General features: G+C 48.1%; 5 protein-coding genes across 5 annotated transcripts; 3 read left to right on the top strand and 2 right to left on the bottom strand.

Annotated features, from left to right (window-relative positions):
- Nucleotides 1–169: 169 nt before the first annotated feature.
- On the top strand, nucleotides 170–3,536 carry N7518_006182 (glycoside hydrolase family 35 protein; the record flags this gene model as incomplete). The annotated part of the gene is made up of 7 exons (XM_057187109.1): nucleotides 170–304; nucleotides 361–437; nucleotides 501–803; nucleotides 865–1,246; nucleotides 1,299–1,433; nucleotides 1,485–2,157; nucleotides 2,212–3,536. 7 exons carry the CDS (start codon nucleotides 170–172, stop codon nucleotides 3,534–3,536), a joined length of 3,030 nt encoding a protein of 1,009 aa, XP_057038812.1.
- A 604-nt stretch (nucleotides 3,537–4,140) lies between these two features.
- On the top strand, nucleotides 4,141–4,779 carry N7518_006183 (uncharacterized protein; the record flags this gene model as incomplete). Its single annotated transcript, XM_057187110.1, has 1 exon — nucleotides 4,141–4,779. One exon carries the CDS (start codon nucleotides 4,141–4,143, stop codon nucleotides 4,777–4,779), a length of 639 nt encoding a protein of 212 aa, XP_057038813.1.
- Nucleotides 4,780–5,025: 246 nt separating this feature from the next.
- Nucleotides 5,026–6,619, bottom strand: N7518_006184 (LLM class flavin-dependent oxidoreductase; the record flags this gene model as incomplete). Its single annotated transcript, XM_057187111.1, has 4 exons — nucleotides 5,026–5,830; nucleotides 5,885–6,235; nucleotides 6,293–6,491; nucleotides 6,550–6,619. The coding sequence occupies 4 exons, from the start codon at nucleotides 6,617–6,619 to the stop codon at nucleotides 5,026–5,028; spliced, it is 1,425 nt and encodes a 474-aa protein (XP_057038814.1).
- A 1,799-nt stretch (nucleotides 6,620–8,418) lies between these two features.
- N7518_006185 (sodium:solute symporter family protein) lies at nucleotides 8,419–10,595 on the top strand (the record flags this gene model as incomplete). Its single annotated transcript, XM_057187112.1, has 5 exons — nucleotides 8,419–8,506; nucleotides 8,564–8,627; nucleotides 8,674–9,464; nucleotides 9,513–9,891; nucleotides 9,944–10,595. The coding sequence occupies 5 exons, from the start codon at nucleotides 8,419–8,421 to the stop codon at nucleotides 10,593–10,595; spliced, it is 1,974 nt and encodes a 657-aa protein (XP_057038815.1).
- Nucleotides 10,596–11,190: 595 nt separating this feature from the next.
- On the bottom strand, nucleotides 11,191–13,112 carry N7518_006186 (uncharacterized protein; the record flags this gene model as incomplete). The annotated part of the gene is made up of 6 exons (XM_057187113.1): nucleotides 11,191–11,208; nucleotides 11,274–11,375; nucleotides 11,436–11,750; nucleotides 12,151–12,327; nucleotides 12,390–12,522; nucleotides 13,045–13,112. 6 exons carry the CDS (start codon nucleotides 13,110–13,112, stop codon nucleotides 11,191–11,193), a joined length of 813 nt encoding a protein of 270 aa, XP_057038816.1.
- Between the last annotated feature and the right edge of the window lie 1,013 nt (nucleotides 13,113–14,125).

Raw genomic sequence — 14,125 nt, forward strand, 5'->3', positions numbered from 1 at the left:
ACAGCAATCGCATATTCCCTTGATTCGTGTCAGGCATGTCTCGAGCCTCCGTGCTATATGAATGGCGCAACCCCTGCATTGCAAGAAAATTGAACCTGAGTCCAAGTGCTTCCTCTCCTCTCTGTCCCTAGCACACCGCTTCACCCTTGTGTGAATTGTCACGACCGCCATGAAGCTCTCGTCTTCTTGGGCCATTGCCTGTCTGGCAGCCCAGGCCGCTGGTGCTGCTATTACCCATTCGCTAAATGGCTTTAGTATCACCGAGCACCCGGATGCCGTTAAGCGGGATTTGCTCCAGAAATACGTATGTTGGGTTGGTCCTTGGATTAGGATGATTGTGTTGACAAGCAAATTGTATAGGTCACTTGGGATGACAAGTCTCTCTTTGTCAATGGCGAGAGAATCATGCTATTTAGTGGTGAAATCCACCCGTATCGGTAAGCTGGAAGGCATCAATGAGCCCTTTCAAGAAAGAATCATGCTAACCAAGATTCCTGCAGTCTGCCTGTTCCATCTTTGTGGATTGATGTGTTCCAAAAGGTCAAGGCTCTAGGATTCAACTGCGTTTCTTTCTATATCGACTGGGCTCTGCTGGAAGGTAAGCCGGGTCGGTATACTGCCGATGGAATCTTTGCTCTGGAGCCATTCTTTGACGCCGCCAAAGAGGCTGGCATCTATCTTCTGGCCCGCCCTGGTCCCTACATCAATGCTGAAGCATCGGGTGGTGGTTTCCCGGGATGGCTTCAGCGCGTGAATGGAACCCTACGAACTAGTGACGAGGCCTACCTGAAGGCAACGGACAAGTATGTGATCCTTTCGAAACGTAAGACTTAAAGCACGGTGAATACTGACATAGATAATTAGCTACATTGCCAATGTTGCCGCAACCATCGCCAAGGGTCAAATCACCAATGGAGGACCTGTCATTCTTTACCAACCCGAGAACGAGTACAGTGGCGCTTGCTGTGGATACGACGGGTTTCCAGACGGTGCCTATATGCAATACGTGGAGGATCAGGCTCGGAATGCTGGAATTGTCGTGCCTCTTATTAGCAACGATGCCTCAGCTGGTGGCCACAATGCCCCTGGAACTGGCGAAGGGGCTGTGGATATCTATGGCCACGACAGCTACCCTCTCGGCTTTGACTGCGCAAACCCTTCTACTTGGCCAGCGGGTAATCTGCCTACTTATTTCTATACCACACACATGGAACAGAGCCCTTCGACCCCATTCTCTCTAGTTGAGGTAAGATATATGGATATCTCCTGTGTGGACTATCAATCTAACTGGAGTTTAGTTTCAAGGTGGTGCCTTTGATCCCTGGGGAGGTGTTGGGTTCACGAAATGTGCTGCTCTCCTGAACCATGAGTTCGAGAGAGTGTTTTATAAGAACAATCTCAGCTTCCGAGTTGCATTCCTCAACCTATACATGGTATGTTCCGGCTCTCATATCATAATCACCATTCTAATCTCTCACCGGTAGATCTTTGGTGGTACGAATTGGGGAAATCTGGGCCACCCCGGTGGATACACATCCTATGATTATGGTTCTCCGATTACTGAATCTCGAAACGTCACCCGGGAGAAGTACAGCGAGCTGAAGCTGATTGGTAACTTTGTCAAAGTCTCACCGGCCTACCTTCTCTCAACACCAGGAGACTTGACCACTTCCAAGTACACAACCTCGTCTGATATAGCCGTGACTCCTCTGCTAGGAGGCAACGACACGGCTTCGTCCTTCTTCATCGTTCGACACTCCGACTACTCGAGCGAAGCGTCCGTCGACTATAAGCTCAAGGTTCCTACTAGTGCCGGTGAAGTGACTATTCCCCAGCTTGGCGGAAGCCTCACTCTCAGCGGCCGTGATTCTAAGGTTCATCTCGTTGACTATGATGTGGCGGGCACCAACATCCTCTACTCCTCTGCTGAGGTGTTTACCTGGACGGAGTCTGGTAAATCCAAGATTCTTGTGTTGTACGGCGGCCCTGGCGAGCATCACGAGTTGGCTGTTTCTTCCCAGTCGAAGGCTTCGGTTATTGAAGGCTCGTCATCGATAATCACCACTAAACAGGTGGGTAAGACGGTTGTTATCGGTTGGGACGTCTCAGTCACTCGCCGTATTGTGCAAGTAGGTGGTCTGAAGATAATTCTTCTGGGTAAGTGCTTTCTCCGACACCGCTCTGCTTCATCGCGACTGACTAAAATACTAGATCGGAACTCTGCCTACAACTACTGGGTCCCTCAGCTCCCAACTAAGGGAACAAACTCTGGTTATAGTTCCCAAGAGGCCGCCGCCTCATCTCTCATCGTCAAGGCTGGTTACCTCGTCCGGACTGCTTATTTGCAGGGCAACGACCTTCATCTCACTGCTGATTTTAACGCCACTACCCCGATTGAGGTAATTGGCGCTCCGACCAATGCCAAGAACCTGATTATCAACGGCAAGAAAGCGCAGGTCAAGATCGACAAGAACGGAATCTGGTCCAGCAGCGTCGCTTATACCGCACCGAAGGTCGAGCTTCCTATTCTGAAGAGTTTGAAGTGGAAGTCTATTGATACTCTGCCCGAGGTCCAAAACTCGTACGATGATTCCGCATGGGTTCCAGCAGACAAACCCACCAAAAACAGCGTCCATGAACTCAAGACTCCTACCTCGCTATTCTCCTCTGACTACGGCTTCCACACCGGAACCCTCCTCTTCCGGGGCCACTTCGTCGCAACCGGCAACGAGAAAACTTTCTTCGTGCAGACTCAAGGGGGTAGCGCGTTCGGCAGCTCCGTATGGCTGAACGAGAACCACCTAGGATCATGGGGTGGAATATCCACTGACAGCGACCACAACGGAACCTACACGCTGCCAACCTTGAAGAAGGGCAAGTCGTACGTGTTCACCGTAGTCGTGGACAACATGGGTCTAGACGAAAATTGGGTCATCGGCGAAGAGGAAATGAAGAACCCTCGCGGTATCCTGAACTACGACCTATCCGGCCGCTCTGCTAGTGACATCAGCTGGAAGCTGACCGGAAACCTGGGCGGCGAGGACTACCTGGACAAAGTGCGCGGCCCACTCAACGAGGGAGGCCTCTACGCCGAGCGCCAGGGATTCCACCAGACCCAGCCGCCGACCCAGAGCTGGATATCCGACAGCCCCTTCGACGGACTGTCTGCCCCTGGAATCAAGTTCTACAGTGCAAACTTCGATCTGAACATCGAGGAGGGCTGGGATGTTCCTCTGTACTTTAACTTCGGAAACACCACCTCCTCGCCCGCGGCTTACCGTGTCCAGCTCTATGTCAACGGGTACCAGTACGCCAAGTATGTGAACAATATCGGTCCTCAGACGAGCTTCCCTGTTCCCGAGGGTATTCTCAACTACCAGGGTACCAACTATCTGGCTTTGAGTCTGTGGATGCTTGAGTCGGATGGTGCTAAGTTGGAGAGTCTGGACTTGATTCATACTACTCCTGTGCTGACGGCGCTGAAGGTTGAGTCGGTGGATCAGCCTAAGTATAAGAAGCGTCAGGGGGCTTATTAGGTATTTAATGCCAAGTAAGTAAATAGTCCGGAGTATACAATACAAAGAGTATGAGCCAAAAACAAAAAGAAACCGCAATATTATTGTTCGAGGTCACGTGACTTCTATGTACGCTCCCAACGATCATTAGTCCCAGCTGTAGATAGTTTCTCTTGTCCTCTTCACGGAATATGATATTTTCCAGAGTATCTACATTCTTCATGTAGCTCTCTCGTCTCTATATCCGACAGTTATCTTTAATATAATGAATAGATCAGACTATCATCCAAAATATCTGAAGTATCAAAAGTACTCCGTAGGGCTTCCAGGGTCATCTCCACTTCTCCGCAGATCCCAGCCACCCCAGCCCAGCCTCTGCCCAGCCTCCCTCTTCTACTTTTGGTGTGACATTTTTGTGCTTTTCTAACATCCTTCAACATTATACGGAGTATTCTCAATAAAACCCACTCCTCTGACACCGCATATGCCATCAAACTCCACAAGCGCGCATTAAAGCTGACCTCAAATCACCCACTCGCTCGAATCAAGATACCCAAGCCCTCGTGCCTCTCGAAATCTACGCACTCTCACATTTCCAAAATTAAAGACCAAACGACCAGGCATCATGTCGTCCCTCCCTCTCGACACCTTCGACCTAGACCCGACAAAACCCAACCTCAACACAAGGGACCTGAACGCCAACCTTCTCCACACCGACACCGCCCTCCAAAAACGCTACACAACAATCTCAATCCCGTCGACATACGGCCGACTACAAACAAGCCCGGCCGCCGGCACAGTAGTGGGAATCATACTAGGCAGCGTGGCAGGCTTCGTACTGCTAATGTACGTACTCTTCCTCGCGGTGAACCCGGGGGGCATTGCACGGGGCGGCGTAGCCGCGCCAACCTCATCCTCGATATCGATGTCGATGTCGATGGACGAAGAAGAGATCGTGGAGGTGCGCAAGCGGCGCGGCTCATCCGCTGGACGGCGCCGACGCGACATCATCGAGGTCGAGGAAAGAGAGGGCTTCCGCGATAGCTATCGGCGTCGTCCGACGTCGAGACATGATCGTGTCGTTGTAGAGGAGTCTCTGGCTACTTCTACTACTGGGGAGGATGTTATTGAGGTTGAGGAAGAGGAGTCTTCGGTGCCTTCTGATATTTCGCCGCGTCCGCCGCGGAGATCTAGGAGGAGTGGGATTAGGCATGTTGATCCTATGGCTTATGGTGGGGGTAGTGATTATAGTAACCATCGGTGATTTGGGGTGTTCTTTGGAGGTTTGGGATGCGATATACCATTTTTGCTTATATTCTATGTTTTATGTCTTATGATTGATTCTTCGGATGAGTTTTAGGGTCTCCAAATTATGGCTAACGCATGATGTCTTCGAGACGAGCCTTGGTGAAAGACAGAAGATGACCCACAATGATTTAGCGGCCCCTGCAGTATATAAAGAATGAACGGCGTTGTCTATCAAATTATATTGCTAATAGGATAACAGGATCTACTTGCTGTCCGAAGTATCAGTGGCCATCCACTTGTACTTGGCCCCCGGGTGATCGCTGCTCAGCCTGCCATCCGAGAAATGAGGTCCAAGATAATTCTCTCGTGTTGTTCGTCCTTCGGCCGCGACTGGATCCCAGAAGACGCCTCGCGATTTGAGCTCGGGGATCAGATACTTGACTGCGTCCTCTAAATCTCCCGGCCCGACTGCATATGATATATTAAAGCCGTCAACATCAGTCTCGGAAATCCACCTCTCGAGTATATCAGCAACTGTTTTAGCAGAGCCGATAGCACGGGGGTGTGGTCCACCAAGTGCAAGCTCCTGCGCAACTCGGTGCTTTGTCCATTTTATGCCATCGCTGCCGGGGATCGTAGCCCTCCAGCTGGAGACGATACTTTGAATGGCCCCGGGTCCACTGAACTCGAAGTTATCATCATCTGCGTACTTTCCCAGATCTGCGCCTGTCCAGCCTTCAAATAGTGCGAGCGATCCATCCAGGTCGGCATAAGACAAATATTCATCATACTTCTGTTGGGCACGCTCATCGGTTTCGTCGACAATGATAAGAATGCCTACGATCAGCTTCAGCCCGTTCAAATCCCGGCCCTGTTCCAATGCGCTCCGTCGAACATCTTGGACATTCTTTCGGACAGAATCTATATGCATTCCAGGAAGAAACATAGTTTCTGCGTGTTTGGTCGCAAATGTCATACCCGCTTTGCTCGCCCCTGCCTGGAAAATGAAGGGAGTCCGCTGCCTGGAGGGCTCGACAAGATGCGGACCAGCAACCTTGAAGTGTTTCCTATAGCTGATATCAATACCGCATAGGAATTCAGTTGAATTTTAAGGGACTCACCCTTCGTGGTTGATACGCCGAACCCGGTCAGGGTGCGTGTATGTCTTCAAGTCGCGGTCGAGAATAACGGCGTCGTCCCGCCAAGACCCTTCAAGGAGCTTGTAGACAACCTCGAGAAACTCGTCTGCGATCTGGTATCGCTCATCATGGCTGATTTGCTGTTCCATACCCAGGTTCTTTGCTGCACTCTCGAGATAGCTTGTGACAACATTCCACGCTACACGGCCGTTGGTCAGGTGGTCCAAGGTTGAATATCGCCGGGCAAGCAAGAAGGGCGACTCATAGGTTGTGGATGCTGTGATGCCAAACGAGAGCGACTTGGTGACAGCCGCCATAGCAGCAATTGGGGCGCTAGATTGGGGTAAGTAAATTGGTTCATCAATGTAGCAGACAGTCTTAGGAACCTACGATGGGTCAGAGATTGGAAATTGGGCAGCGCCTGGAAGCACCTCTCGGATGTTTCCCGGTCCATTATAGACATCGTAAATGCCCAGCATATCTGCGAGGAAAAGCCCATGGAAATTGCCGTCCAGGATTTTCGCCAACTCGATCCAGTACGCGATTTCCTTGTACCGGTGAGTTTGGTTTCTCGGGTGCCTCCATAGCCCTATATTTAAAGTGTTAGCCATTTGAAGAGTTGGGCTAGTATAGTACTTCTAACTTACCTGGAGCGACATGAGTCGGGCTGCTCATGGAAAAGGCGTTGAGGATCCATTTCTTGGGTTCTGAAGCCATCTTCGGCGTGGAATTGGATGAATTGATGCAGGAACTGTCGGTACGCACTGTCAAACGCCCTGAACATTTAACTTTATTGGCCCTTGCTGTGTTAAATAGGTCCTTATCCTGATAGAAGTGGCTGCTGTGACGTGATTCGGCCAAGTTATGACACTACTATGGGGGCATTAGGGCTTGACATTGCGGAATGGCACATGCTATCTAATTAATGTTAGATTCGTTTCTCAAAGAGGATTCGACAGACTAAATCCATGGATAGATACCAGATCTGATTGCTCGTGTACGGATATCTGGCACAAGTTGCTGTGACGTGATTTGGCTAAGTTATGGCACTACGATGGGGAAATCAGGGTCTGATATTGCGAGATTTCACCGGCACGCGGTGTACACCAGCAAGCTGTGCACTCAAAACACATAGTAGCCGTCCTACTGCCTCAATAATACCTTTCCTAGAAAACATAAGAATTAGGTATCTTTTATATAGCACGCTCATATAAAAGGTACATGCACGTAGACCTCATTCTCTCAATCCTCCGACTAGTCAGAGGAAGAACACGGATATTAAAATAATGAAGGCTGGTCTAATTAATTTGCTAGAAAATATTAATATATCCCACGTGGAGACTTGAAGACCATATTTGGAAACACTATATAAGAGATGTATGTACCTAGAGAATAGTTACTTAATACACTGATACTGAACAAAATAGACTTCTTTTACACTGTACATACTAATAAACTTTCCCTAAGTATGCCCAGGACCGAGAAATCCCTATAATGCATAATGTCTGTATACCTGTATGGCCAAGCCTTACGGGGATGCCATGTGGAAATTTCTGCTTTGTGGGACCCCTAAATTGTACCTGGGAAAAATATGGGGACGACGGTAGGGCGGCTAAATGCTACATTCATACCTCAACGACCATGTTTTATCTCTCGAGGTCCTTATTTGTCGATGGTCGTCGATAAGGTTTATTTGCGCTATATATTTCAATCTTGAAGAAAGAAGAAGACTATTTCATCAATCTAAGAATTACCGACACTTACATTATTGCTCAAAGCTAGAAATGTATATAGCGCAATCGCAAAGCCGTATATGTTTTCAAAAACTCACCGGAGAGGCGAGATATCACTTATAAGTATTATGCTATAAGGAGAATTCTATATGCACCACCGTCACTAAGATATAAAGATATCATTTATCGTATTTACTATGTGCATCGAACTGCGCAGCTCGCTTGTGTGCGCAGATCGACGTTAACGACTGGATTTGATTGCTTGTGCATCTGGCGCAAGATTGGTCGTTGTGACGTGATCCAGCCAAGGGTTATGGCACTATGATAAGGGAATTAGGCGTTGGCATTATGGAATGGCACATACCTAACTAGGGCTTTTGGAGTCGATTCCCCAAAAGATTCGCTGTACTAAATACTGGATCTGATTCCTCATGTAGGATTGGTAGATTTTATACTCCACTATGACTCTTGTGCCTTCAGGTATGAGCTCTTAGAGACTATATATGACGAAATAGTGCGGGATATCGTATCGGAGATAGCTCTCAGCACATTGGAACCACTCAGAATTCTCAAATCATAGACACTAAGCGGAACGATCAACCGAGTGAGGAAAACGTCTAACCGATGGAAGAGGCCGAGGCTAGAGCTTTACACCATCGATCTGCTATGAAGGGTTTTCAAGCGTTGGCGGGGACATAAAACAGGTAAAAGTCTCGGTAGCTGCAAGTCTAGAAAAGTGCAATTGTTTCCGTGCATGATTTTTCGCCTGTCAGATTTCACACCATGAGTGAGACCGCAAGCCCAGTGCCACCCCTATCCCAGGGAGTCGGGTATGGTGTTGTCATTGGATTGGGAGTCGCTTTCGCTATAGGTAATTCCCTCAGCCCTACAAACAGCCTGTGAATTACTAGTAACATTGTTCCGCCAGGAATGGTATTCACCACAAGAGCATTGAAGAAAGTGTTCGGCGAAGACAGTAACACAACAGAGACGTAAGGCACCAGAAACCTAGTTGCGAAATCCAGCTAACTCCAGTAGTTTCATGGTTGCAAACCGAAGCGTCGGGACAGGGTTGACTGCGTCCGCAGTCATCTCGTCCTGGACCTTCACGTCCGCTCTTCTAGGTGCACCATACCTCACCTACTGGCACGGCATTGCTCTGCCAATCTGGTGGGCCAACGGACAGAGCGTTATGATCTGCTGCTTTGCCTACATGGCAATCCAGGCCAAGCTCAAGGCACCGAATGCGCACACCCTCCTCGAGCTCATACGCGTACGCTATGGTCGTGCCGCACATATTATATGGATCATAATGGCTCTTCTCAACAACATTTTCAATTTCACGTCCATGCTGGTAGGAGCATCAACTGCAGTTTCCGCCCTGACTGGCATGAACGTATACGCCTGCACATACCTGTTGCCGCTAGGTGTCGTCGTATATACATACTGGGGTGGGCTGAGGGCCACATTCTTGACAGACTATATCCACACGTTCATCATCATGATTGTCCTGGTGTGGTTCACTCTCAAAGTTCTTACCGTCGCTGAAATCGGTTCACTCACTGCATTCTACGATCTGGTCAAGTCTCTTCCGCAGGAAGGAACAGTCTCCGGCAACCATGCGGGATCGTACCTATCAATGAACAGCAACGAATCTTTGTTCTTCGGCATTATCCACATCGTCACCAACTTCGGAATTGTATTTATGGATACCGGCTTTTGGCAGAAGGGATTCTCCGCAGATATTGCAGCCGCAGTTCCCGGATATATCATCGGTGGAAACGCCTACTTCGCGATCCCGTTCACTTTTGGCACGGTTGTTGGTCTTGGTAAGTGTCCTCATAATTAACCCGTGTCAATATCTAACCTCCCTTCAGGAGCCCTCGTCTTGGAACAGACTCCCATATGGCCGACCTACCCTCGCAGGATGACTCAGGCTGAGGTCTCTGGGGGCTTGGTACTGCCCTATACGGCGCAGGCAGTTGCTGGAAAGGGAGGTGCCGCGGCAATTCTGTTGATTCTGTTTATGGCGTGCACCAGTGTCGCATCCGCTCAGCTCATTGCCGTCAGCTCAATTGTCTCATTTGACATTTACGGGTCGTACTTCAATAAAAACCCCACGGACCAGCAGTTGATCCGATGGTCGCATGTGGGCGTCGTCGGATGCGCACTGTTCATTTCGACCTTTGCTACCGTGCTCCATAAGGGTGGAGTCGACCTCAACTGGACTATATATATGATTGGCATCGTTATTTGGTATTTATCAATTACCCCAAGGGAACTATGTTGTCGCTAACAGATCTTATAGCCCCGGAACCTTTCCAACATGCTTTGCGCTTCTCTGGAAGAAACAATCTCGCGTCGCCGCCATTGTGGCGCCCATCGTGGGTATGGCTTCTGGATTTGCCATCTGGTTCGCGACTGCTTATAAGCTGTATGGGGAGATCAGTATCATTACTACGGGCGAGACTCTGCCTTGCATGTATGCATGTCTCACGTCGATGTTTGTCCCGCTTCCAGTATCAGTGGTATTGTCTTACCTGCGGCCCTCAGACTTTGACTGGGACGAGTTCCTCAAAATCGAAAGAATCAGCGATAAAAGTGATTCACAGCCGCAATTTGACCGTGAGAGTTATTTCAGTCCGGAACGAGTGAAGTATATGAAGCGCATGTCAAAAATTGCCGCCATCTGGGCCGTGGCAACATTCATGGGCCAGATCGTTCTCTGGCCACTGCCCATGTACGGCGCAAAGACAGTGATGTCCAAGGGGCTGTTTGTGGCCTGGTTAGTTGTGGGCCTGATCTGGCTGTTCATCACGCTGCTTGTTGCCAACTTTTATCCTCTTGTCGACGGTGGACTGCAGCAGATCTGGCAGGTCATCGCTGCAGTTAGAAAAACCACTAAAGACGACTCGTCTGAGGTTATCGAGGTGGATGTCAGCCCGGAGACGAAGTCGTAAAGCACATAGAATACGGGCTGGAACTGGTTGGGCCCTAATCCTCATCATCAGCACAGATCACTCAGTTTATATCTACGACATGGTCATAAGCAACGAAATTAACTGCTCTCAAATGGCAAATGTTAGACAAAAGTTAGTAAAGGAATCGGAAGCTTCTATTAAAATGTAACAAACGCTTTAGCTATGTTAGTAAATACATCTCTTACTGAATAATAGGATAGATATATAATGTATCTGGTAAAGTACACTTCGACCTGTATTGCTCAATACTATTGTAAAAAAAAAAAAAAGCTAACGATGTAACTAGTTGCTAGTTAACTAGAGCCTATGCTATGACAAACTCAAGTTGTCGATCCACTCCTTGAAGAAAATTGCGTCGTGTCTTTCGTTGTAACACCTGGAAGAATAAAGAAAACGGATTTTTTGTCGATCGTGGAAAGGGTCGACGACCGTTATTTTTGCTCGTTGGTAAGCCATGGCTCTGATGTTCATGTTTTGTATCCTAGAGTGATCACGTAGATATGCAACCGCCTCTCGACAGATCCGCAGACCTTCGTCTTTATGCTCTCTTTCTAGAGGTTTCGAGATCCTGAAATCACTTATCCAGGTGAGGCTGTCGAGAGTCAAATGTTTCAGGGTGTGTAGGGCTGTTTGTAGTATATGCTTGAAGGATGATACAGTGGTTATGACTTGGCTCAGTGAGAGGACCGATAGACGAGAAAACTTGAACTCTTGTGAGATCCAGTCGAAGTGTGCGTCCGCCAGGTCAAGGCCGGTTTTCTGTCGGCAGAACAAAGAGGAATTCATACCTGCAAGATGCATGGTGAGATACAGACTCACTAAGCTCGGGGCTGCCTGAGCAAGGAGCGGCAGCAGTCTCTTCTTCTCTCTTTCGAGGCGATTTTTCCTTTCTTGCCAGACCACTGATTCCTGTAGCAGGAACGCCACTTCTTCTTCGTCTTCGCGTAAACGCTGCCGCTCACTATCTTGGGTATGGGCCGAGGAAATGCGAACAGACAAGTGCTGCAGTTGTTGAAGAATTGGTGTCAAGGCTTCTTCTTCCGCTGGTGTGAGGTCTAGTCCATCATCCACCATAATCCCACCAGAAGTTTCAAGCCTTTCGATCCGAGTGTGGGTTGTACCGAAGGCGGCTAACTGTGTAGAGAAAATATAGGACTGAAATAGACTCCCTCGAATAGGAACTACTACGAGCACACTCGTCAGCACCCCGGGTTGAGGAGCTAGGATAAACCGGATTGAAGCCAAGTTGTGTTCGCAAACTTCCTATCCCTCTCATGATCCTGGGAAATCTCTTGGTTTCGTCCTCCTGATGACCGTGATAGTTTCTCAGTCCTGCCGTACGCAGATTGGAAAAAGAAGGCAGGCAGCTCTCTAGTGCATCTCGAAGGGGCGTTTTTGTGGTGCTTCTCTCTAGAGATGACAAAAGAATGTTGAAGTGGTCGACTACTGCATCCTTGTAGATGAGATAGCGACTTTCTAACGGTACGTCACACATTAAGACAAGCCGATTATTTAATAATGTTGGCCGCCTTACCGGCTGCCTTACAGGAAGAAGGTTGGGGGGAATCGTGAAGGGAGGACGAGAGTTGGAGAGAAGTCGTAGGCGTTGTCCCTGAAGTTCCAGAGTTTCCTGCGATTGAACGATTCGCTTAATATCCTCAAGTGTCCACGTGTAGTCCGCACAAAAAATGGTCGGTACAATCCACAGTGTCTAGCCTCAAGAATCAGTTTATATTCGACGCATTACATGGCAAGAGGTATGAATACACATACCGTAACATGTCTGCTGAAGATTTCGTGGCCAGCCACGTACCTTAACGCTCGTAGGCCACCGCTGGTAAGTGTAATGTAGATTTCATCGAAAATCAAATCAGCAAAGTAGTGGTAGGTCCCTAGTGCAATTGCACTGCAACTCAGTCGTAGTGCACAAACGTCCTTGATCTTCAATTTTCGACATATTTGGGCCCATAACTCTGGAGGTAGAGAATTAATAGAGTTTCCCATCATTTGGGGGATCTGACGTTGAAGATAAAGGCAAGAAAAGGGAATACGTAGTACTGACTCCTGAGAAGTTGGGAAACTATAACGAAAAACGAATGCCTGTTTTTACGAACAGGTACCGGCGCACCAATTAATCCGCCATACTAAGAACCAATTTTTCTCGTTATGAACTTTGTTGATCATTCATCCCATACAAAATTCGTTATAACTGTTACGATCCTATGTAGTGAGTGTCTTGTGTCCTGGAATTCTGGTCTTGGCAGCGGGTTAACCTTTGGAACTCACCCTCTCGCCAAGTAACCGAACCCCTTTGCTAGTATTAACTTACCACCACCCGTACAAAAGTACTTTTCGTCAGCGATTCAGGTATAAAAGGTACAGGGGCTTAGGTTGATGGGAACCAATCCCCGGAGGAAAAAAAGCATACACACCGAAGCATAACCATTTATTCAGAACTTCCGAGACAGAAGAGCCAGTCTTGAGGCCGGCAAACATGGTTGAGCGTATAGGTATGGAGAATATCTACACTCACACAAATATGGGTGTCAAGCCAAAGGCTCGTGGCAGGGTTCCATTCCTCGATCTCAGCAACTGTTACACCCTTGGACGTTGCAATACTGGAACATCCATCACCCGAGACCACATAGTAGAATGCATCGCAAGTAGTGACCGTGGTAGTACTGGTAGCATCAATAATTCCAACGCAAATGTAATCCCCCAAACCCAAGTACGCACAGCTATGATAAACGTACGCAAAGAGGAAGAAGATGTTGTACTGGTGATAGTGGATTGGAAATCGACTTGGACACAGTAGAAATATATTCGGTCACCTGTCTCAATCAATATGACGGTAATCAGCTGGCCACGAATAGGTCGGGGCGACCTTTAGGCCTCTTCGTAGATCTTTCCCTCAATGCGTTCCGAATGTAACAACGCAATATTGTCTCATTGCTTGTCGTTGTAGAAGCTCATTAATCCGCACTTATGTGCTCGTTGTCCTGCTGAATAGATTTTAACATTCCAATGAACTAAATAAATCATACTGACGTGGTACTAAAGGGCTTCCGATAGCTACAATACAGTACTACTTCGTATATTGAGAAATGATTTAGCTAAACACAATATCAAAAGTTTCTATGATAACGACGGTATCTAATCATCATCAAGTACTGCGACAAGAATACGCCCGTCTAAGGCTTTGATCTGCTCGATGCAGCTGGTACTCAGTTCTCTTTCATAAGTTCCTTGGTTAGGCATTGTAAAAATATGGAGGGTGGCCATCTTTCAAACTCACGGGGGATAGGCAGTGGGAGGAAGATTTCTAGTAGAAATCCAGAAATCTTCACCGGTTTCATCCTTGATAATCCTGGAGCAAGGTCAATATACCACCAGATATCCAAACCTCTTTTAACTCACTGTGACACCTGGGGGTCAAATTCCTCCCAAGCTTCTATACTATCGTACGTATAGCGAATTCGCTTTGGAGGAAGCAGTTAGCGTTTGCTTCC

The sequence above is a fragment of the Penicillium psychrosexuale genome, assembly GCF_028828465.1.
Source record: "Penicillium psychrosexuale strain IBT 29551 chromosome Unknown utg000004l, whole genome shotgun sequence".
NCBI lineage: Eukaryota > Fungi > Ascomycota > Eurotiomycetes > Eurotiales > Aspergillaceae > Penicillium > Penicillium psychrosexuale.